This window comes from Neolamprologus multifasciatus, chromosome 20 (genome assembly GCF_963576455.1).
Source record: "Neolamprologus multifasciatus chromosome 20, fNeoMul1.2, whole genome shotgun sequence".
NCBI lineage: Eukaryota > Metazoa > Chordata > Actinopteri > Cichliformes > Cichlidae > Neolamprologus > Neolamprologus multifasciatus.
In genome coordinates this window covers 7,503,404-7,528,871 of record NC_140458.1, presented here as the reverse complement: position 1 = coordinate 7,528,871, position 25,468 = coordinate 7,503,404, and the positions used below count along the sequence as shown (strand labels likewise).

At 40.5% G+C, this 25,468-nt stretch overlaps 1 protein-coding gene across 2 annotated transcripts in view; it reads left to right on the top strand.

Annotated features, from left to right (window-relative positions):
- Positions 1–16,557, top strand: part of plxna2 (plexin A2) — a 173,566-nt gene extending 157,009 nt beyond the window's left edge. For both annotated transcript variants that reach the window (XM_085147225.1, XM_085147224.1), the window contains exons 26-32: positions 319–422; positions 5,831–5,930; positions 8,461–8,651; positions 8,807–8,976; positions 9,076–9,288; positions 9,598–9,748; positions 12,322–16,557. In XM_085147225.1, coding sequence (XP_085003351.1) covers positions 319–422; positions 5,831–5,930; positions 8,461–8,651; positions 8,807–8,976; positions 9,076–9,288; positions 9,598–9,748; positions 12,322–12,417 — 1,025 coding nt within the window. In that variant the 3' untranslated portion in view covers positions 12,418–16,557. The remainder of the gene's footprint in view (positions 1–318; positions 423–5,830; positions 5,931–8,460; positions 8,652–8,806; positions 8,977–9,075; positions 9,289–9,597; positions 9,749–12,321) is intronic.
- The last annotated feature ends 8,911 nt before the right edge of the window (positions 16,558–25,468 follow it).

Genomic DNA, 25,468 nt, shown 5'->3' with positions numbered 1-25,468 from the left:
GCACATGCCGAGAGCCGTACAAGAATACAGGCTACTTATATCTGCTCTTTTGTGTGAGTGTGTGTGTGTGGTTGTAGAGTGCTTTTATTCTAAGCAGGTTACATTTCACCAACTGGAAGGTTTGGGAGAGTTTGGTTTAGCGTCATAGGAATTCACAGTTGCCCTGCACGGGAGCCATCTCTGGAAACACTGTATAAACCAATATTATGTAACTTTGCAGCATCCTCCACATATGGTTTTAAATTATGGCTCACTATGATGTATAATTTGCACTATGCGGTTGTTCATAATTCAGTATTTGTGTTTTTGCGCTTTCAGAATGGCGCCAGGGACGAATGGCTCGTGTGGTGTTGCAAGATGAAGATATCACAACTAAGATTGAAAATGACTGGAAGAGACTCAACACTCTCATGCACTACCAGGTAAACACACACAAATGCTTTAGAGCAACATTCCTCCTAATCACTCTCAAACTTTGCTTTTTACATCTTAAAACACCCCCGTCTCATTTCAGTTCCTGATGTGGATTTTACTATTCAAATTGTGCCGCACACTTTGGCAAACTTTGATGTTTCCTGCTCTTGACTTTTAGGCAGCCAATTTCCAGCCCCTCATTTGCATGCCCATGCCTGGTGTAATCCAAGTGACTCAGAATAGAGGACAATTACTGTACAGGTGGCAGGAGAGATGAACTCTCAGCATCTCAGTTGACACTTCTCCCTCCTCCCTGGAGAGATGAAGCTGCTCCAGTGGGGAGGAAAGGAGCTCTCCTTCTTTCAGTTTCCCTCTCTTTCTTTCCCCTCTCTCTGTCGCTCTCTGACTTCTATGCTGGCAACAATTAGTCCCGCTGTGACTGCCTGCTTCTGTCTCTTCAGTTCTGGAACCTCCTTTCACACCCCCACAATTTGAGAGCCCATGGGCGAACCTGTTGCCCTCGGAGGCCGCTAAAGACGTGGCTTTCTGAGAAGGAGAGTTCTGCATTTTTTTTTTCTGGGAAATTTAAGGCTTTTGACATCGTAAACAAAGAGGGGGAGAAAACAAGACGGGGTTAGTGGAAGCCACAGATAAGATAATAAAAGAAGAACAAAAGGAATAAAGAAATAAACAGGCAATTCAGAACTATCTCCGCACGTCACGAATCTTGCATCCTAAGTCAGCTCTCATTAGCCAGTCAAGGGGGACAGTCTGTTTAAAGGCTGCATGGAGTTTGATTCTGGGTTACCTGCTTAAGAGCTGGGATGCAGCTTTGGCTGGATTTGAAAATTGGGACCACGGGGAAAGGAGACACATCTGCATCTAGAAGCAGAAAATGGCTACGAGGTGGTGAGGCTCAAGCCCTCGCAGTAGGGGGTCAAGCTGAACTCTTGCCCCAGAAGAACAAGCGGAATAATTTAACAGATGTAGGAGTCATTAGAAGATGGGACACATCAGTGTCCTTCACACAGGACTTGGCACCATGCAGCTTCTTTCCCCTTTGTCTTTTTTTGCTTGTCACCCTCCATTTTGTTCTCACCTTTATCTCCCCTTTGCCACGTTTTATTTATGTATTTATTTACTTACATATTTGCTTTGTGTGCATTTTGCCCTTAGCCGTTTCCCTTTTCTATTTTTTTTCTAGTTCGCTAACAAGCAATAAGATCTCCTCTTCCCTTGACTTTTTTCCCCACTCACTTTTGTTCTGCCTTCCTCTCAAGCTCTGCCTACCTCTTGGTCACTGCAGTGCTTTCATCTTTGATAAAGCAGTTCAGTATGTTTGCTTCCACACCAAAAATGTGCCTGTGTTGTGGTTGTTGTTGTTTTTCAAGTTCTTTCTGTCACAGTTTGGTTGCCATCGTTAGCCAAGGGATGCAACAGGACGCGCAGCGACATGTGTGTGGCCATTTAACTTATTTACTCGCTCAATAGCAGTTCTGACTGCTATTGATTATGGATGTAAGAACGTGCCTAGAATGGAAGGTCCCGTAGTGTACGCCATGTAGAGTGCAGGGCAACACAGCGAGGAAGGAGAGGAGGAGACGGGGCATTGCAACATTAGGCAATCAGTGGTGGAAGGGATCAAAGTAGGCTGGAACGACTTTGAAACTTCATTGCTGTTTTGATGAGCTGGCAATAGTCTCCTATGTATGAGTGTTTGTGTGTGTTTGTGTCACACATCATGGCACTGCATTGGCAGCTGTGACAACACATCTGGCTACATATGAAAAGAAGGAAGCTCAGCTCATTAGGCCCCAGACTGACGGGAAATGTTTGAAGAAAAAATGGGAAGAGGTAAGCAGGAAATAGTGAAAGGAGGTCTGAAATATGCAAAGTGAGTCTGAACATCAGCTCAAGTATTTGCTAATTCTCTCATAGCAGAGACACAGGGACTAGACAGAGGCATTAAAATTCATAGGGCTCACAGCAACCCAAGAAACCCCATTGGCTATTTACTCTGCCACATGGGAAATAATGGTTTACACAACCAGAATGTGGAATTGCACCCTCCCTGCTCTCCCCCTCATTTCCCAACCACTCTAAAATTAAAAACATAAATGTACACACTGAAAATGAGTTCAGATTCCTTGTTTATCACCTTTGGATTCATAGGGAGGGAACTCAAAGCCCTTCTTCCAACCTTTCCAATATTTCTGTATTTTATTTTATTTTATTTTATTTTATTTTATTTTATTTTATTTTATTTACTCTTTCTTGCATGGTTTAAAAAGTATAGAAGCACACTGTAACACTGTATATACAACAGTATATATTCTCATTTCACTTGGTTGTACTCATCAAAACTGAAGATGAAATATTATCCTTTGGATAATAATAATAATTTGGATAATGTGGTTGGTTTTTTTTTTGGTTTGAATTAGTTTTTTGTTTTTGTTTTGTTTTTTGGAGGGGGGATGTTGACTGATTGTTGATTTCATTTTTGCTTTGCTACTTAATCTTCCTCGTTGTCAAAGACAAGCTCTTCTGGCACTTTCTTCTCATTCTCCATTCTCCTCCTCCACCACCCTCCCTTTTTGTCATTTTACTGGGAGCTACTGGATAGTTAGTAAACAGAATTACAGAGTTACAGAATTACTGAGATCACTTGAAGGCAGCACTGACAATTCCTAAAGTGGGCATTATCGTGAGCTGTAGCCAGAGTTGTTTTTCCCCATGATTCAAATTGCAGACAGACCAAGCATGTTGTTCCCAGTGCACGGTGCACTCAATTACTTTGATTATGTTTGACAACAAGGTTATTTAGTAGATGATATTATTCCACATCCAATTGTGGGGCAAATGCAGAGACTGTTTTTTCCCTTGAATATAGTGGAAGTATTTGCCATACTGCTTCTTCCTAAAAATGCAAAATACTAAAATAAGGGCGGTTTAAAAGTTTTTGTAGCCTGAGTGGTGACCTCTGTGTGTCCTCCTCCTCTGTGGTGAAGGAGTAGGAAGAGGAGAGACTGATAACCACACCAGTAGAGTCCGGTTACCCAGATTGCAGACTTGGGGCATTTAGGCTATTTTCAACAACCCCAGACACAACAGATACTGCTCATTTTTCTGTGTGTTCATTAACCTAATGCTGTGACTGTCAAGTTGGAATATAAAAGTTGGTTAGGAGGAAAACTATTGTCTATTTGTAGCCGAAATATTTGTAAGAACTAATATCCCATTATAAAGTAATGGAAATTTGCATTAAAGTTTTTTTCCTGTTGCCATCCAAGAAAGAAATGTTTGCGTATAATAGCCCATTTCGTATTTTTTCAGTTCTGACAACAAACATGCACAGATGATGTGTTTCCAAGCTAGTGGGCAGAGTCCGAAGGTGTGATAAGCATCATGATCTGAGGGCATCAGTCCAGATGAGATGGGATACCAAGGGTAACAGGCTTGGACCAGAACAGTGGGTTTGTGTGGGGAGGGCTGAAGGGGGGGAAAGGGGAAAAAAACATCTAGGATGACCACTCTCTGCTGTCTGGTCCACTCTGTACTGTCTAATGGAAGGTCTTATCACAGGCAGGGCCCACAGCCCTTATCACACCTGCCCACTATCAGCCCCACACTGGATTATCCCTGAAGGGCGAATCTGCACGCCTTCAATCATTTACTACTATCACAAGGACCCATCTCTGCTCTAGCCTCTATGTCAGCCATAAAAAACAGAGAGAAAGGGAGAGAGAAATGGAGGGAGTGGAAGGAGGGGGTGCAGAGAAGCTATTTCATGCTCCCAGGAGAAAATGTATCACAGGAATAGCGGTGCAAACTTTTACGGAAGTCCACGCTGTCAGTATATTAGAGTTGGTCCGTGGATTGTCAGCCAAGTGGTGGCTATAAAATGGAGAGGCCATAGAAATTAAGCTTAGGAAAGCAAAATGCACAAGAGGTGAAAAGGGAGAGAGACAGTTGAAGATGCTAGTCGCGAGTGGGGGTTAGGAAGCAGATTTTTCATTTCCCCTTCAATAGTCCTTGGTGCCTGAGCTGCTTCTTTAAGAGGATTCTTCCAGACTTTATCCCCATTTTCGAGTGTCTCTTCAGTAGAGACCAGATGGCAACTCCAGCTAACAGCAGAGCTGAGATTAGTTTATGAAAGTGGAAATAACGGGTGAAGACACGAATGAGAGAAGGTGGCTTTCCAGAACGGGGTAAAAGCACCATAAATGCCCATCCCAGTAACCAGTGGTTCATTTCCCAACGAGAGCCCAAAAGGGTCCATTCGTGCTAAAGAAAATGAAAAGCCTAATTTTCTGTTTTTCTATAGATTCTTTGAGGTATTCCTTTTGGAGCCTGGCATTTTCCTTTTGTTTATTTCTCCACTAGAGGCTCATCAGTTTTTCTTCACTGGGTTTGAAGCAGAAATCCCTCCTTAGGGTGAGCTGTAAATGCCAGCCAACAAGCTGTTTGTTGTTTTGGTTTTCAGAAAAGAACCACCGGTTTTGTTTGCTGTGTTTTGCATTTTCCACACTAAATTCCTTTGCTGTAGCTGCACTAGTAGCACATAACTGTAACTAAACTGTCATTTTTTGACCCATTAATTATAATACTAGATTGATGAAAGATCTCTAAAAAGGGTTTTGAGGATGTCCTTTCAAATGTAGGTTATGTCAGGTTTTCTCAGGCTACCACACCACAGGGGTGGGGTGGTGGGGATAAACCCCAGTGTCTGTGTCTTATTCATGACACAACATCTTTTACGCAGCCTTTTTTCTTCGTCTTTCTCTTTGACTCTCACTCGCTGCTCCTCTATTGCTATTATTATACCTGCGTACCCCATTTTTTTTTCTCCAGTGGTGTCAAGTGTACACAAGATGAGACATTCAGCATTCTAGTCTCTGTCTCTCTCCATCTGACACTCTCTTTTTCCATTTTCCTCTCTCTTTCTCTCGGCATCTTATCCCAGTTCCAAAGCTTACATCATGTTTCTAAGGTTTGTGAAGGGTGATGACAATGACAGTCATGTTGAGTGCAGCCATCATGCAGTCGCAGCACTCTGCTCAGCCGAAAAAAGCCACAGGGCTGTGGTAGAGAACAGCAGGGAGTGCAGATGTGACAGGGAAGGATGTACGGGTTTGAGATGTGTTTTGCTCATGGGACTGTTCACTCAGTCCCCTACATTCCCATTTGTAGTCTTCTCTTTGGTATGAAACATTTGTGAGAACATGTGATACATAAATAAATTACACACACGCAGTATGTGATGGTGGCCCACAAAACTCTCCGGAGAATGGGTTTTAAACAGGGAATAGTGGGACTTTATTTTAGGAGTAGAGAGATATTTAACACATGTATGAACATGGAATGCTTCTTTTCTATTTAAAAGATTGATTTTTGTGAAATCTGTCTCATCACACAGGTGTCGGACCGCTGTGTGGTGGCTTTAGTGCCGAAGCAGACCTCATCATACAACATCCCTTCCTCAGCCAGCATATCGCGCACCTCCATCAGCAGATACGGTGAGTCACTAGACATGATTGCTCTTTATATGCCTTTGTTTTGGCTGGCATTGATTGTATTGATTGATGTAGCATACATATTAGGTAATTACAGGTGGGTTGTGAGGGTAAGCTGTCAGTTAAATCCATGTTGATGTAGTGCTATTGCTGCTTTTGATAGATACATCAAAGTACTTTTACATTAGTTGTTTCAGATAAGAACAAAGGGAAATCTTCTCTCCCCAAAGCAATGGTCTACTCTTTTTTTCTCTTTAGTGAGGTTCTAGCTGCTTTCTTTTTTCCACCCCTCCAACTGTGTGAATGCTGCAGTTTGCCTCACAGTTCAGGCCCAACCTCTGTTGGATGGTACGGAAAGAACACTGAGAGAGAATGACAGAGAAAGCCATTGTTTAGTTTTGAGGCTATAATATTTTTTATAATGAAGATACGTTCTCTGCGGGACATTTTGGGCTGCTATTTGCGCACATACTTGTGCCCACGTGGGCATGCACACAGTACATGCAGTGCCTATGTACGCAGGCGCTCACATGCTTTAGATGTGCTTGTTGTTTGTGCTGCCGGGTGCCAACATTTGGTCCTATGCCAAACACACAGCAGCAGCACACAACTTGTGATTGCTAATTATTCTCTGTGAATGATACTTCACGCAAACAGAAAAAGATAAGTGAGCACAGCCAATTATCAGGATCGGCGCTAGGTGAACGCTGCCTTTAAACCATCTAACTCAGAAAAAGAGCTAACGGCGTCCTTATCTTTCCCAACCAATTATGCTTATTTACAAATGTTAACAGTGGACACCTATGGACACTCCAAAATGGGCCATTATCTTCAGTTTATGCGCTGTGACAAATAAAGTGTAACGATATTTTCATCGATGACCTTTAGAAGATTGCAGCGTACTGAGTCATCACTTTCTTTTGAACAAAACACAGTAAAGGTTGTTGGGAGAGATGGCAAGATGATGGATGACCAAACTAATGTAAAAAAAAAAAAAAAAAAAAGAGTACAACTACAAAAGGAAAGTCACTTTCTCTGCATTATGTAGGTTGTTTCTTGTCAAGCTTAATTTGTTCTCTTTGGAGTTTTAAACCCATATATTCTATTCAGGCATTGGAGCTGGTTGTGCACGGCATAAAGAGCAAAGCCTCTGCTGGCACGATCCTGCCTCTCATCAATCATGTGTTGGCACAGCGGGCACAGCTGCACCTCGACACCTGCTGATCGATTCATACCAATTTCACGTTCGGTGCTTAGCATCTTGACTCAATTTACACCCCGAGAACCCCCTATTAGCTTTAAAATCAGCTTGAACACACTCCCCTACTGACTGGCTCTGTCCGGGAGCTGCGAATTGCAGCCAAGCAGGAAAGGGTTGCAGGTCACTGCTTAGTGTTTCAGGGAGTTAGGATAAGACTGCGGTGCAGGCAGAAGAATAGCCCTGCCCACAAAAAAAGTAGAATAGCAAAAGAAAAAAAAACAGGGACTGGATTAGGATGGGATTTGGGTCCTCAATCCACCCTGCACACAAGTGCATACATCATCCCTTAGTGTCCCTAGTGTCCCATTCCAGAGCTGCAGTTTGGTCTTATTTGAGAGGTATGTGGTTTTATTGGCAGCAAAAGCTTAGTTGTTCAGCTCGGCATTTGAAGACATGTGAGAGAAATCCTCATTGGGATGCTCAGATCCCGAATCTCTAGAGAGCCTCCTGCCATGATGACAACTAATTAAGGAAAGTGAAAGCAGTATCATTCTGAGAGAATGAAAAGGAGAGGTACACAAAGGTAGGGATGTATGGATGAAGGATGGTGGCTACGGTGCTTAACAAGTTGCTGTAGGAATCTTTTGATGTATTGATTAGAGGATGACAGGGACATTTGGCATTGGCACAATGTGGCGAGGAAGAACCAATTATGAGTGCTTTAAGTGGAACTCAGCACAGCAGTGTCTCAGTCAGTGAGACGGGGATTATATAAGAGACAGAGAATGAATAAGATGAAAAGCAAATACTCATCAGATAAATAATGGCATACAGAGAGAGGAAAAAGTCGAGTCAATAAGCAGAGTAATAAATATTTAGTATTTTTAGTCCTGCACAATAATAATTTGGTTTTGCATGTGAAGGACAGAGGTCAAAGTCTTGTTTTCATCCATTTTCTGTGTCATTTAAGATTCAAGTCTCAAGATGGCTATTACTAATCAGTGCGATGCTAGACACCACAACTCCTCCTCCCTTTCATTACTTTGTTGTTCTTAGAAATTATCCATTATTGCAATTTCCTTCATAGCACGGCTTAGAGGAGGAGGATTCGGCTGTGTAATGAGTTACGAAGCAGAGATGGAAATGAGAAAGGGGCTGTGTATGTGTGTTCTTGTGTGGGTTTGTTTGTGGGTGTTCTATGTACAGTAGGTGTGAGTGCATGCTAAATTTACACCTAAGGGAAGCTTTTTTTAATCACAGTCATTTAGGCTTGCTAATAATTCTCTATCGCTTTTTTTTCCCCTCTCCTTTTTTCTTTCCTGTCCTGGACAGACTCTTCATTCCGCTACACCGGGAGTCCAGACAGCCTCCGATCACGTGCTCCCATGATTACCCCTGATCTAGAAAGTGGTGTAAAGGTTTGGCATCTGGTGAAAAACCACGAGCATGGAGATCAGAAGGAAGGAGATCGTGGCAGCAAGATGGTCTCTGAGATTTATCTGACCCGACTGCTAGCTACCAAGGTACGTCAGTATTCTCTCATACATTTCTGCGGCCGCAGAAAAGTTTGTCACTTTTTATGATAATGCTGCGTTCACAGTGGCTTTTTCTTCTGTTATAATCGTTGTTTCTTGTTGCTCATGCATTGTTAATCTCTTCGCTCTCGTTCTTCTACTAGGGTACACTACAAAAATTTGTCGATGACTTGTTTGAGACGTTGTTCAGTACAGTCCACCGAGGGAGCACCCTTCCCCTGGCCATCAAATACATGTTTGACTTCCTGGATGAGCAGGCAGACAAACACGGCATTCACGACACAGACGTACGTCACACATGGAAAAGCAATTGGTAAGGGGTTTTCCTACTAAAGACAGTAAAAGCAAGATTGCATGTGACTATCTATTAACGCCTTTGTGTATTTTCCTTATTTTTATTTCTGTCTGCCAGCCTTCCTTTGCGTTTCTGGGTAAATGTGATCAAGAACCCGCAGTTTGTCTTTGACATCCATAAGAGCAGCATCACGGACGCCTGTCTGTCTGTAGTAGCGCAAACCTTCATGGATTCTTGCTCCACCTCAGAGCACCGCCTGGGCAAAGACTCTCCATCAAATAAGCTGCTCTATGCTAAAGATATCCCCAATTACAAGAGCTGGGTAGAGAGGTAGGGGCCGTTGCATTCACTTAATACACCATGGTAACACCCCCCACATCTTTTTTTTTTTTTGTATCCTCATACAATGAGAGTTGGATCTTTGGGAAAACTGATTCATAATGCTCTTTTTTTCATGTATTCATTTCTCAGCCAGATTCAGTAAAAGCTTTGTCAGTGACTGTTGGCAGGCATTCATTGTTAGTGAAAGTGATATAATGGATCCAAAATTAAAATACTGTATAAAAGAATTTAAGCCTCAGTTGAACTATCGCATTGACTCGGCGAGTCTGTGACGTTGCCCCTCGTCTGTATCCCCAGGTACTATGCCGACATCAACCGGCTGCCAGCCATTAGTGACCAGGACATGAACGCCTATTTGGCAGAACAAGCCAGACTCCACTCCACAGAGTTCAACATGCTCAGCGCTCTCAACGAAATCTATTATTACGTCAGCAAATACAGTGAAGAGGTAAGCGATATTAGTGGTCTCAAACCTGTCATTCAGATGCATTGTGTGTCTGGCATTGTGCTCCTTTTTTTTTCTCTTGTTTTAGGTGTTTATTTTTGTTGTTTTGATTACACCTATTTTGCATAACAACTGAAGAGCAGCCAGTGTTTCAGCAGTGAATAGCACCTCTATCTGTAATGTGCAGGCATTTGCGTGAGAATAACAGAAGGAATATAAAGGGATGTGTGTTTGATTGCAGACAAAAAAAGCACAAATAATGAATAAAGTACTTATCAATTCCAGCTAGTTATGACTATTTTGGCATTTTAGAAAGAGGAATGTGGGTATTTGCTAATTAAAGCACCTCTGTCCTAGTGAAACACTGCCCATATTAACAACATATTCCTCAACCTGCTCTACTGTCTCTAATTTTCACTCTCTTTTGTAAAACTGCATGTGTTGCATAAATTCCTGAAAATAAGTTTTATACAATATGATCTATTGTTTCTCAGGTGAGGTCGAATCTCAGTCTTGTTAAACTTTTGTTACTCTGTGATAAATCCTTCCTATGAACTACATACTGAGCTCGTTCATTTACAGAATTTACCTTGAGGGCAGTCCCAGGCACTGATTGCGTAATGAGCTGCCGCCTTACTCAATCAGCCGCTAATTACTGGCAGATTGTGAGCGTAATTTGAACGAGAGGCGTGCCACAAATTTGCCCCGCGCTTTAATGTTCTTATATTTTGCCCTTGGTGCTTCCAGACTATTCATAACTGGAAAAGGTTGGCGAGGTCAGCTAAGAGTCTTCAGTAGACTTCCCCAAAGCCCAGAGGTCTAGCGAGACCTGGGCTTAACAAGGCAGCACGCTTGATCTGTAGAGAAGAAAGTGAATGTCTACAAGCTCTCAGCATGTTGCTCTGTCCTTTTGCTGGTGCCGAGTTAGAGTAGACAATCTGTCATATAGGGTTCTCATGAGCAGAATCATGGGCGATACACACACATCCTCTCAGATCGCAGGAAGCATAAAAAAGGAGGGAAGACGATGAGAAAGAAAGAGAGAGCATTTATAGAGACATTCGGCTTCTAATGTCAGCTCCTCCTCTGGGAAGCTTTAACTTGACCTTTATGTTGGACCATAGTACCTCTCTCTTTTTCTCTTATTCTCTACCTCCTCCCTGTGCATTCCTTCTCTTTTTACCCATTATCCAGTCAGCTTCCCCTTTGCTCGCCATAAATCTCATATGCTCGCTTTTGCTGCAGTTGCCGTTGTCTGATTCACACATGCACAGGGACGCAAACGCGCTCACTTCGCACACATACGTGCACCATCGCTCCTGCAGTATCTAGCAGAGTGCAGTGCGTAAAAACCTCATCTAGCACCATTAACAGTTGTTCATTCTTACTCAGCCCTTCACAAAGGTTGTGTGTCAGGCTAACCAGACCAGAGCTTCAGCTTGCTTAAATGGATTTGGGAGTTTGTAGTGGGAGCTACACCTGCGTACAGAGCTGCAGATTAATTATAGATTGCTGTCGGCCCCAAAGTGGAGGAGGAAACGTTCTGTTACGTAGCTGCCAGCCTTTAAGAGCACTTACGCAGATGAGTGGCTGATGGTAGGTGGGCAAGTCAGAGTCTGTGTTATGCATCTGGACAGGCAGCAAATAAAGGTTTGCCATGGTATGCTAAAAAAAGGGGAAAAAAAGCAGTTCTTGATATGATTTCCAAGTCAAATTTACAGAAAAGGTTAATAAGCCAATCAAAAAGAAGCTCTTGCTACGATAATAATGAGAAAATATTTTTAAATAACACAGTGTCTAAAATACCAGATCTTTTGGTGTATTTTAGAACAAAATAACTCATTGAGCCTGCATATAAAACCAAAGACGATAAATGAGTGAGCTGAAATGACACTCGACAGGGATAAATGGTACATTGAAGATGACACTTTTTTTTTTGTTGCTTTTTTCATTTTTTATTCATCCCTTACCTCAGAACTTTTTAAAATGCACATTGCATAAGATGGGTCGATGAATTATTTTGTTTAAAATATTAATAATTAAGTAAATCACAGCATTCAAGTGTAGCCAAGAGTAGCAAATAGATGCACAGTGCCACCAGGAAGCATGTATTCAAATGGCTGCAGCATCTGGATACAGGGATTCATATCAAAGGTAATGCATATGAAGGGCTCTCGCTATGTATTTTGGCATCACTCTTACACAGATTTATTATGACAAGGCTGACACTAGATGAGAGAATGAAAAGGAGAGCCTGTCTGAATGTCTTTTGAACCCAACTTGACAAATGTCAAATTTAAAAGATGGGGCTCGGAAGATAAAACGCGAAAGACTGGTGCACAAATATTTCTCGAAGCTGTCAAAGTCAAAGGGAGTGATGGAATTATTATTTTTTCTTTTATCTGATGTCCATATAGAAATCTGGGGAAAGAAAAGGAAAATAAATTTTAAAAGCGCTGGTATTATTTTCTTTTAAATGTAATTAGATCTGAATCTGTGAACAAATCCTAACAAGCAAGTGTTTCACATTATATTTTTATTGATGATGTTTTTTTGGGGGGGTTTGTCATGCACAGATCACAGCAGCCCTGGATCAGGATGAACAGGCAAGGAAGCAGAGGTTGGCCTACAAAGTGGAGCAGCTCATCTCTGCCATGTCCTTTGAAAGCTGAGAGTGACTACTACTGAGAGAAAGTGAGAGAGAGAGAGGACCACAGTCTTTACGTGACCTACCAAACAAGGTCTTGCATTATTTACCTCTCATGATGGGAGCTGAAACCACGAACCAGACCTGGGGCCTCTGTATCTACAGCTGGACAAACGTACAACTGCTTGAGTTTGTAATTCTCCCACCTCCTTCCATGACGGTGCCAACGCAGGGCCCGAAGACTGAAACGGAGGCCTCCCTGCAACTGGATTTGCTTTTGGCATGAGAGACTATACCAGAGAAGGGAACCACATGGCTTGTATTTATTTTTTTCCTTTAATTTTCCACAAAGGACATCTTCTCTGTTTGACAGGGAATTGTACGTTCCGTGAGTGTGTGTGTGTGCACAAAAGTGTGCGTGTGCATGAGTGTGTGTTTGTGTCATACTGAGGAAGACTCCTACAAGAAATGGAGAAACAGATTTATTCTCTACCAACTCACGGCTAAGTGTGAGGCGGAGAGAAAAAGGCGAGAAGTAGAAGAGCAGATCTCATGTTGGACAGCTGAGATTGCATTCAGAGTTCTCAGATTTTATTTTTGTACTTTGTACATTTGAATATTATCAGTTGCGGTTCCAAAATATCCACCTTGGATCCCAAAAGTGTTGCTGTGTAAAGATGCAAAGCGCGTAACACCACTTTAGATTAGCGTGATAATAAAACGGGGCCACGACTCGTGTCTTCTCTCACTCCTCTCTTTGGACTGAAGCTCCACGCAACATGGACAAAGCCTCTGGTCTTTATTTAATCAGATATGTATAGGAAATCATAAAACATGTGGCCATCACATAAAAGTTAACAGAACTCCACGTGTGGTGGTCATCACAAGTTAAGCCAGCATGCTTGCACCTAAACTGAAGATGATGAAATCTGTCGTGTAATTAGGAGGGGACCTCAGATAAGGATCACTCTGGTATCAAAGGCTCTTTACAGCAGTTAGCTCATCTGTGTATGTACCAGTTGATACTTGCCAATCATTGTATGTGAATGTACAAATTTTTGTTTTTTCATTTTGTATCTTTGTCTGTCTGTTTTAAGTTTTACTACAAAAATTGGCTCATTTGAATTGAGCTTCATAGATATTTCCTGTAGCTTGTTGCGTGAAGAACTCTGTTCCATCCAACTGCTTCTTTTAGCCTAAATCGCTTTCCTTCTAAAGAAGAGTGTACATCGTTATAGTGTCTGTTAATGCTGTAACTGTAAAGCCTGTGGTGTAGGCTGCAGTATCCAGAGGTACAGTGGCAGTTTGAAAAGAGCAGGTAAAAGCAGCTGGTTTCTGTGCTCACATTTTATGTCCACTTTTTTTTTATCTTTTCGGGACCTCGATCAACCTTTTGTGTAATTTGCATGCATGGTGTCACACATCAAAAGTGTTTGAGGGTCCGTCTTTTATTTTTCTCAAGTGCCAGTGAGTCACACTTTAGTTGGCCAGTTGAAATGTTAGCTGACGGAAGATCTTACCTAACCACCACACGTCTTCGCACAGATAATAAGAGGTCTGCGTGGGCCTAGTTTGACAAAGTGCCAAAAGATCCCGGTGTTTCAAGTAGTTCACAAATGTATCACAATCGGTTTATGCTTTACAGAGGAAGCAACGCTTGCATATTTGAGTGTATATTCAGTTAAAACAGAAGATTTAAAAACTGGAATGGCGAGTTTTCAAACTCACTAAAGGTACGAAACATAAGCGGAGGGGCGGGGGGGAGAGAACTGAGAATAAGAAGAAAAACCGACAGAGTTAAAGTGTGTTTTGTGTCATGTGATGCATCTCCTGACTTGAACCAAACATTAACAAGCTTAGAAGCTTATGTAACTCTCCAGACTTTAGCTGGATGACAACAAACTGTAGATTTCATCCTCTGGATAGGTTATTTCATTTCTTCCAAAATATATATTTGCTTGTTGTTTACATCAAGTACTTGAAAAAAAGGCAGTAGTAAAGAGTTGTACAGTGTACTGCAATTGTGTGTGTTGAGAGCATGATAAAGGTGGGTGAAAGGTGCTTCTTTTCTCTGTGGCCTTAGATACCCACCTGCTTAGTGTTCCCATACCTATTACTTCTCATCTAGGGCACCGTCCTTTCAGTGCTTCAGAGCCCTTTAGGGTTGTTTTCTCTCTCTTCTCTTTTTTTCTTTCTTCTTTTTTTTGGTACTGTTACCTGGCCCTGGCACTCGGCTGAGAACTGTCTTAGTGAGATGCGGTAAAAGGAAAGGTGAAGAGGCTGTGGCCTTGCTAAGGTAGACGTTGCCTCGTGCAGTACTCGGCATCCTGAGCTGTTTGAAGAGAAGTCTTGAGAAATGAGGAGCAATGGAGAGGTAGAAAGAGTGAAAACCCCTTTAGCTCTAGTTTCCTACTCCAGCTTTGAAGCTTCTCTTTGATCTGAGTCAGTTGTGTTCACAGTGTGATCAGGAGATGTAAAGAAAAAAAAACCCATCAAACTAACAGGCAAGGAGAAATGCAGGCTGAGTGCTATGACTTTACCCGACCAGTAGGGGCAGAACTACAAAAGACCAATTCATCTGTTTATTCATCTGAAAAAGCAGCTTCTTAGAGAAGTGCTTTGCCAACACAAAAGAGAAGATATTAGATAACTTATAACATAACTGCCTTAGCCGAGTTTGACTTTCTTAAACGGTTTTTTGGTTTCTTTTTCTTTGCAGTGAGCGTGACATTGATTTGAAAACTTTGTATGTTGTTTTGCAATGATTTATTTCAAAAAGTACGAGAACTGATCTTTTAGTAATGAAATCTGTTCATGATCATAAGATCATATTCTTGAACTTAGGAGATCCATAACGTTTAAATTGTAATGCCCAGATCTAGTAACTATTGATAATGTTAAAGTTTTGCCATAAGTTATTTAGTTTTTTCTGTGTTTTGTGAACGCAACACACTTCTGTACCTTCTTGCTACTTAATCCTCTGCTCAAAATCTACAGGTACACAATTACACACACACAGTACAGACTCAAAGCAGAAATCTTCTTCCTTTTGATTAAGGTGTCTTCCCAATTTCAGCGAATAGAATTGTATCCTCCTCATACCTCACATTGCTTTTATGTAAGTAATGCTTTTTATCATTTTAACAGGACCTAAATGCCTTTTCCTTCTCCAAGGAATAAAATGTATGTTTATTACAGTCCTTCCAACTCTTAGATGAGCTCGCCCTATACAGAATAGTGATTAACAAAATCAGGCACACAAGTTGGTGAAGAATGGCTTTGATTGTTTTTATTTTGTCTTTGTGTGAGATTTTTTGCATGCATTACAATTTATGTTTTAGTCATGCCTGGTATTCCATATCGATCCGCACCATCGTCAGCCTAATGGCAATTCTTCCATTTGCAAATGTCTTAAATCACAGCTGAATGCACCTTTTTTTGTGAAAGAGATTTTTTTTTGTTACTAAATAATAGCTTGTTTCCATGCTGTATGCTCATTTCTAGAAACCTTTTTAATTCAGTTTGAACTGAGAAGAAAAGAAGTTTGTTTACTCTTTCTGCAGTGCAGAATCTCATTTGACTGCCAGTTGTGTGATATGGAGAGATGCTCATGAACACAACCTCTTTTCAGATGAAGTTGATTACTAATTGAAGATGCTTTGTGCTCTTTTTGACTCCTGGTGAAGTGTGCTGCCGAAGAGATGGTGTCGTGGTTTCGACTGGCGCATGCCATTCCTTATACAAAACAAAGAATGAAATTAGCATTTCTTGTGTTTGCTTTTTGGCATCAGACAGGAACTGAAAAATCCAGATCCGTGTATTGCTCACCACGTATTAAATGAGTATCCTTCCATTATAAACACATTGTAAACAAACCCTTTGTAGACACTGGAGTTCTGTAAAATAGTAATTACTGGCGATGATGATGATGATGATGATTATAATAATAATGGCTGTCTGTTCTTGTTTTATAAAAGTGTTGTGAAAAATTGTAAGAAACTTAAAATATTTAAAAAGGTTGTTCTCTTGTTTTTTTATTTGCTTTGATTTTGTTATGATAATATATTATTGTGTACCTAATGTAAATATGAAGCACACCTATTTTGCAAGCCAAGGATTCACTTTGTACTGTTGTTATATATAAATAAACTTTGCTGGTTAAAAATTGCGTAGAACCAAAATCAGTTATCACGTTATTGTCTTTGTTTTAAGCCAATGAAAAGAGAGACAACTTGCAGCTGGTTCTGAAGCGAGTCCTCAGGTGTTTTGTATCTCCGAAGGCAGGGGTTGCCCCCCCTCCTTCTTCTCCCCAAGAGCTACAGTTCCAACAGAGCTTAAAGTTCGTCAGTACTGTGCCGGAGGGCCATTTGCAATTCATAAATGTATAATTATAATTCTAGGGAAGTATTCTTACTCATTTTTCTAACTGTTGCACAGCAAGAACAGTGCTGCATCGGTTTCTACATGGCAATAGGAAGCTTGTATTTTGTTTTCCCCAAATAGACATGCATTATTATCATAGTAAACATTTGTTTACATAGTGGCTCAAAAATGTATGCAACTATTTGGTTTTGATTTTATATCATGGTGGGCAGTGGGCATAGTATGAGATAGATAGATATAGATAGATAGATATAGATATATAGATATAGATAGATATATATATATAGATATATAGATAGATATATATATATATATATAGATAGATAGATAGATAGATAGATAGATATATATATATATATATATATATATATATATATATATATATATATATATATATATATATATATATAGATATATATATATATATATATATAGATATATATATATATATATATATAGATAGATAGATAGATAGATAGATAGATAGATAGATAGATATAGAGATATAGAGATAGATATATAGCTGTAAAGAATATGCATAATGTCTATATTTTAAACCTTTCAATGCATGTTTTCCATCTCCGAACAGTGTGTATATGTGTGTATATATGTATATGTATATATATATACTTAATGTTCGGAGATGGAAAAACATGCATTGAAAAATTTAAAATATAGACATTATGCATATTCTTTACAGCTTGGACAGTTACCAGACTGCTCACATTTACAAATGATGATAAAACCTACAGGTAGATTTTACCACAGCTGTCATTCCTTTGCCTTCTAGTCTACAGCACCATAGGCTATGTTTTGTAATTTAAAAACTGTAAGATGCAGAGGATGATAAATTTGTTGAACTGCTTTGCTTTTATATAAGCATGGGGAGATGCACCTTAGTGGCTTATTGAAAGAAGGTTGTTTCAAAGCACTTTCACTTGTGAAACTACAACCATCTTTTACATGCAATCTGTGCTCCACACTCACTGACTCTTTGCAGTCCACTCCAGCTATGACTGTAAAGGTTTATGCCACTGCTACACATTTTCGGCTTATTATGCAAATCTTTTTTATATACATTGTAAATATACATTTTTGTTTGGTCTGCAAGAAAATATAATTTATATTTTGATGCTACTGTACTTGAGGAAGCCAGAAAGCATGAAAACAGGTTAACAAAAAGTTTAATGGCTACTCCTTGACCTTGCTTTACAACTCTGTTAAGTTTAGTAAAAGCCATTTAGTGGTATCATTTATTTACTTCTTTCTTTATTAGCATAGTCCTGCTGACATCAGTCGCCTTGAAAACTTGATCTTGAACAGGATTTTTACATTTGTGCCAATCTGAGAAAGGGAGACTCAGACCAACATTTTTCCACCATAGTCCAACTCGGTGAGAGATGTCCCCTGTGTCATAGTCTGCTGTAGCTTCTCTGCAAGACAGCGACTTGCAAGTTGGCAAAAACTGAATGTGTTGTGAAATTAGGCATTATTCATTTCCACAGAATCAAAAAGTAAATATGCAGTAAAATAACATTTAAAGTTGTTTCTTTTGCAAAAAGAAAAAAGAACAGAGCACGAGGAGCAGAGTGAGCTGTGTAAATGTCAGCTATAAGCTATCTGTATTTCTGACTCTGAAGACACTAAAAATTTGAAGCAGTATGGATATGGCAGTCGCAGCTTTAGCATCGTTAACTCAATAAGTAGCAGACACCAGTGAAAAATGAATTTCAGGTGTGAGGGGAACCAGAGGAGAACTGTGGTAAGTGACCAACATGAGCTACTTTCCTTTTCTTTTACAAAACAATAATTTAACATTAGCTGATACTTTAAGACAAAACAGAAACAGCTTTGTAAAAAATAAAGTCATGATTCTCATCTATAATAAAAACCAGAGTCGTATGGAGACTTTTACTAAAAGGCAATCAGGGACTATGCTTCCCTCCACTCACCCACCCAAATCATCCTCCTCCTCCACTATTTAACAATTTAACAAAACAAATTAGATGAGATTAAAATATGCCATTTGTGTTGCCTGTCTTCACTCTGCATGGAAGGGTTAGGGCTTAATTTTTCCTCACTTCTTACTGGTTAAAGAGTTGTAAAATACTACTACTTGTATAGTTAAATGCATATCTACTATATTACCAAAATCAATGTATTCTTAGCTGATAGTGAGAAGTGGTGGAGGACTTTTTCAAACCATTCATTTAGGAAAAGCGGTAATGAAACACAAAACTGTATTATTGGGAAAACTGGTGATAACGTGTCAAAAGTAAAAATATTTATTCTGGAGGGGGAAAAAAAATCTTGTTCTGTGTCAAATGGACATATTACTCTGCATTTGTTTAAGCTCATTTTTCCTGCATCTTTTTCTAGAAAATGATATATTTGTAGTGACTGAAAAAAAAACAGTTGTTCATAAGTTCTGAAACAAAGTGAAGTAAAAAGTATACTAAAATATACAACTAATCAAAAGAAATTAAAAGGCTTGTTCCTCAGCCAAGTTACCAAACATGTTTTTTTCTCCTTCACATCAGATTTCAGAAGTAAAGTGTTGACATTATCTTTATTGTTATTGCACAAAAGAACAAGAGCATGATGGTAAAGACAAATAACGCAAAGCTGAGTGTGTGCTGACCCCATCTGAGCACCCACACCCTGATCCTCAGCAGTAACAAAGGCGGTGATGAGCAGTCAGGCTTGAAATCTCCATTTCTGCCTGTTTATGTTTCTAAATTAAAATCACCGTGGAGATCGCTTTAAGGTCTCTTTGAGGTGGTTTTCAACTTGGCATTGTGTTTGTATGTAAGAACTAAAAGAAACATTGTATGCGTGTCCTCATCAGGATGGAGACTTGTGTTGTTGTCTGGGACTGTAGCCTGTGGTTTATATTGTTAACTGCTAATTATGAGACAATGGGTTTCAGGCCATTTTACAGAGTAACAGAAAGTAGTGAAGTGATCAGTGAAACGAATTAATTTTTTCCTGCAAGTAATTAAGTTACATACAGCATTACTTTTGAGTAACTTTCGAGTAATCACTCTAACACTATTTACAGAACAGTTTATGTTTTATTAAGATGAATCTCTGAACGATCACCAATCACCCTTGCTCCCCTTGGCACCTCTAAAACGAGCTGCTGCTGAAAGTCGCATCATGCTCCAAGCTTGAGTTTGAGCAAACCACACTCTCACAATAATATACCATGATGAAACTCAGACTCAGTGGCACCAACTAGTACACAGAGCTGGGAGGACTTTGGGGGGACTTGTTGAAAAAAGAACAGCACAGTGCTGCTAAAATCCACACTTTTTCATCTGAATTAAAGTATACATGTCTTACAAATTTATGAAGCTTTTACATAAATAAAACTGGATTTAATTTAATTGAATATTAATTCAAAAGAAATGTATACTTTAGTTGAAAGATTTGCATTATCGTTACTTTTCTATTAATTTCACTGGTTTGGTTGGTTAGTTAGTTGTTTCTTCCAAGTTCTGTTAATCTTGTAGATAAATGTCTGTGAAACTACCAGAAGAGAATTTTGCATTTGAAATAAACACCTACCACCATGTTTCAGAGTTTCTAGGAGATGTTTGATATGCTGCATTTCACCAAGCATAGTACTGTGCATCATGGTGAAACATTTTTCACTTTGGCCTCAAACGTCCAAAACATATTGTTGCAGAAATCTTATGGTTCAGATGCAACTTTGCAAACTTAAGCTGACATCTTCTTTTAAGAAATAAGAGGCTTTCCTCTTGCAACCGTTTCAAACAATCCATACTTGCTCTGTCTTTTTCTAACTGTACTGTCGTGAACTTTAATGTTTATCATGCTGAATGAGGCCTACAGAGTCTGATGTGGAGCTCCTGGGTTTTTTGCTGTTTCTCTGAGCATCCCACAGTCTGATCTACTGGTGAATTTAGTCAGACGTTCACTTGTGAGAAGAGTGGCAGCTGTCATGAATGTTCTCCACTTGTGTCTTTTTCTCTGTATAGTGATGCAACTTGATTGGAAATAGCCTTACAACCCTACATGGGGCGATCACAGCTCAAGAGTTGGGCGTTCGCCTTGTAATCGGAAGGTTGCCGGTTCGAGCCCCGGCTTGGACAGTCTTGATCGTTGTGTCCTTGGGCAAGACACTTCACCCGTTGCCTACTGGTGGTGGTCAGAAGGCCCGGTGGCGCCAGTGTCCGGCAGCCTCGCCTCTGTCAGTGCGCCCCAGGGTGGCTGTGGCTACAATGTAGCTTGCCATCACCAGTGTGTGAATGGGTGGATGACTGGATGTGTAAAGCGATTTGGGACTAGTAAAGCGCTATACAAATACAGGCCATTTACCATTTCTCAGATTGATGGGCAAAAATTGCTTCTCTACGATCGCTGCTGATGTCTTTCCTCCTTGTCATTGTGTAACACCTGAATCTTTTATAGCGGTGGTCACACTTGCTGATTAATTAATCAAGTGCATTTGATTAGAAGAATCTGGCAACTACTTATCCTCTTAATTCTGGTGGAAGGAGAAAAAGTTTAAATTAAACTAAACTTCCTGTTTTTCTAGATTCTGCTATTTAGTTCAAACTTCACCAGCTCCTTTTCACCTGCCTAAATAAATCAGGTTTCTGACACGTTTAGCTGATTATATTCACTATATTTAGATTAACAAGCAACAAAATCAGTTTACTTAATAATGAAATCGATCTGCTTTCTTTCTTTCCCTTTACACTTCCTCTTTTGAAGCCCAATTTTGAAGTCTGACCATTGTCTCCACAAATCTAACAGTATGCGGGCTGCAGGGTGATGCATGTCCGTCTCCCCGTAGCTCTGGGTTCATCATGAAATCGACCTAATACTCTCACTCACCTCCTGCTGAATGCTTAACAGGAAAACCAACAGCTACAACGTACTGAATTGCAGTCATTTGTCTTCAGACAGGTCTGTTTGGTCAGGCTAGGCTCAGCTTCTCTAAACCAACACAAGGGCTCCAATTACATTAGGTTAGTAATAAAGGTGTGGGTCAGTGTGTGCAGCTGGTCTAAAATAGCCCTGAGGTCATTCATTCCACCAAGGATGACTTAGAATAAGGCAGCAGATCACGCTACTTATTAAAGAAGATTGCAGAATAAGTAAACGGGTACAGTGAGAAACAGAAAGGAGGTTTAGGTGCCCGTGTTAGCGTGAAGTCGAAGTAAGATTCTTCATCTTTAACAGCTCATTGTGTAATAATGTCACACTGACATTCTGGCTGCTGGCTCCTTTCAACCAAAACAATGACAAAATAAATTGTGCGACAACCGCACCATTATTAGATAGTCTTATTGTATCATATGACTATCTAACGGTGTTATGCCTGATATAAAAGTAGATTGAACAGAATCTATTGATCTGTTTTATGAATGATCATTCATTCTGTATGACACACTTGAAAGATGTAGTCTCACAAAACTCACCGAGTTGTCATAAACCTGCTTTATGCTGCTTAACATCTCGGGGCAGTCAGTGTATAGAGCAATATGTGTTCTATATCTTGAGTCCTTTGGCCATCTCTTCAGTTTTCTTTCTGTCTCTCTCTCTCTAGGGAAGGTCTAATCCCTGCTGCTTCTAATCCTGTACTGCTGAGACCAATTCAAATCCATGCGGGACTTAACGCCCTGTAATGCCTTTACAAGTAGTTGCATAAAGCTGACATCCCATTCGTTCTGGGTAGGATTCTCAGCCTGGATTACAAGGCAAAATCTGAAATAATTAATGTGAGGGTGCCAGGGGTGATTTCAACCCTATTTCTAAGAAATAGGGTTGAAATCTGTGTATATTAATTTTTAAGTAAAACAATCCCTAATACATTTCTTTGGACCTCTGTGCTTCCAATTCTCATGGCTGTTTAAATGTTTGTTGAAAGTTTTTGACTTGCCATTATGTTTTTTCCCACGTCTGTCTTTGTGTTCTGTCTCCATGTCTGTCTAGGCTCTGTGTTCTGTCTCCATGTCTGTCTGCATTCTCTGTCTTGTCTAGTTAAGTTGTTTGTAGTCCTGACTCTGTATTTTCTCCCTACCTGTAACCATGTCCCTCTCTTTGTGTTTCTCCCTATGTTTCTGTCTTGCCACCATGTCTGTTTAAGTGCCAGTGTCAAATTCACGTCTTGGTCTGAGTCTCAGTACATGTGTGTGTCTTCTGTTTGATTTCTATATTCACTCATCTCGTGTTAAGTTTTGCTTGATTTGACTTGTTAGCAATGATTCAGTTCAGCTGTGTCTCCATGTGTCTCCACTTCCCTTGATCACCCTCTTGCGTATATGTTGTATGCGTCTCCTGCTGTTTGTTGTCATGTTCGCCCTCGTTGTGGGTGCTGTGTCTGTCTGTTCGTCTGTCAAACTTGGCTTTTTGTCTGTTTGTAGTCAGTCAGCTGGTTTGTTCTGTGCTCTGTTATAGTTTTGCTTTTGTTTTTTGTTGGCTTTTGTGCCAGTAGTAAAGCTGTGGTTTTTAGTTTTATCGCTTTCTCCTGAGTCCTGCATTCCAGTAATGTCCACAGACTTTAGAAGGGAAGGTGTAATGAATCAAGTATTTGTACAATATGGATTTCTTACAAACATTTAGAAATACAAATAGCAATAAAAAAAAAATGCTGTTTATAAGACTTAAATAGATCACATCAGCAAGTGCGTGCTGCCACTAATTGCATTACCTCTGGCTAAGACGAATAAGCAATCTAGTATATTTTGGAAGCAGATACATTTCCTTCTTAAAAGATACCACGCTGATTATATCAATTTCTTGTCATAATGCTACAGTCATTGCGATTGTAATGGCTGTAATGTTTGAAAATTCATTCAAAGAAAAGATAATGGGTGGTGTTCTAATTTCATGAAATAGAACCCCACAGAGAGTGGGTAAAATGAGAAAAAGGAAAAATGGTAGGAAGAGAAAATGCAGACCAGGTTTTGAAATAAAGGAAAAATACAAACCAAGTCATTGACGGTAAAGAGAGACTGATTTTGACACAGAGAATAAGAAACCTTAAGAAATCTTATTCAGGCTTAATATAACACAAAAGAGAAATATGGGTTGCGGTTGTTGAAGTTGCTCTGAAAGAAATTTCAAACTAACATGAATCCAGTTTTTATAGGGACTCAGCACAGGCTCTATTTATAGTGTGGCTTCCCGCTGTTGGAGCTGTCATTCTTGCTGTGCTCTGCAGCCCATCTCACCTGCCCCATACGATCCTCTCTCTCATTAGAACGCCACAGCAAAACACACGCCGCCACGTCTGTTGGCGCACTGCGTGATTCGCAGGTCAGAGACTCATTCAGCAGCACGTGTTCTACTATTTACCGGATGTGTTATTTTTACGTGTGTACGTAATTGTCAGTGTGTGCAAGGCTGTTTGAAAGCGCACGTGAACAAACTAGTGCTTAATCTGCAATATGAGGCGTGGGGATTGTGTAAACATGTTCGTAAGAAACGGGAAATTGTACAGGTATTAATTGAGCGTTTCTCTCATGCATGGGCATCTAGAAACTTTCACAATGACATTTGCTGACAAGAAGTTCTTCGACTTTTCCGAGGACTGCGGCTGTCCCTTTTAGCAAGCGAGGCTGATGATCAGTCTCTGGTTGCGACTTGTCCAAGCTCCCTGAGATGGTAATGAGGCTCTCACAGCAGGGCTGCTGACAGCCTCCTGTTGTGTGGCCTCATCTCTTTTAGCAGTGCACAGCAAAAACAAAGAGGTGGGTGGCTGGCGTCAATTCGACCCAGTGCCCCCCGGTCCACCCATACCAACTGCGCTTCCAGAAAGTGCAGGGGTAAGTATTTTTCAGCTATGCAAATACACGGGGACATTAAAATACACAAGTGCACCCAGGAACAGGGATGTGTTATGAATATGAAGTCATGGAACAAATATAATTTTGTGTGTCTGTGCACCATGTGTCCACACACACACACCTACACGTGCACACAGCGACACTAACTCAACTACCCTGCTGATTTCAGGCGCAGGGTGCAGGTGAGAAACGCTTGCCAAATTTCCCTAGCTGGAGCACTCGTTTGCATATGCAGATGTTAATTACCACTGGAGCTTGTATGGGCCAATCGGCAGGCTGCTGGAACAGCTTGTGCATCTCTCTCTCTCTCCCCACAGGTCGCCGTTTCCACGGTTACTCCCCTGGCTGATAATAAAGATAATCACCTCAGATTTCCTTCATGGCTCATTTTCTCCTACTCGCTTCTGAAAGGCCAGAGCGCCGCTGTCTGATTTTCCACGCCGAGCTCTTATCAGCGCGCCAGGGCCGAGGACTGGGGTGAGGGCCAAGTCGATGAACCACCTGCCACATACTCACCAGAGGGGACAGATCTGTTCAGTCAGGGTCTCAGATATGGTGGGGTAATGAGTGCGAGATCATCCATCCGGTATGGTGTAATTGTGGTTGGAATAAGAGCTTGGATGAGAGCAATGTCAGATCAGATGAGATCTGGTGAAGGCTGTTATCGCACAAAGACTGACAGGACTGATCCTGGCCTGTGCCGTTAGAAAGAAAGTAGGGTTTCAAAAAGCTTGAAATTAAGAGCATTACATCAAAGGATATCGATCAGATAATTTAGACTGTATTATTCTTTGACCTCAGTGGCAGTTTAAATGGTTAAAGGTGATGAGGTGCTTGGGTAATTCTGAGTTTCATGAGGTGCATTCGTCA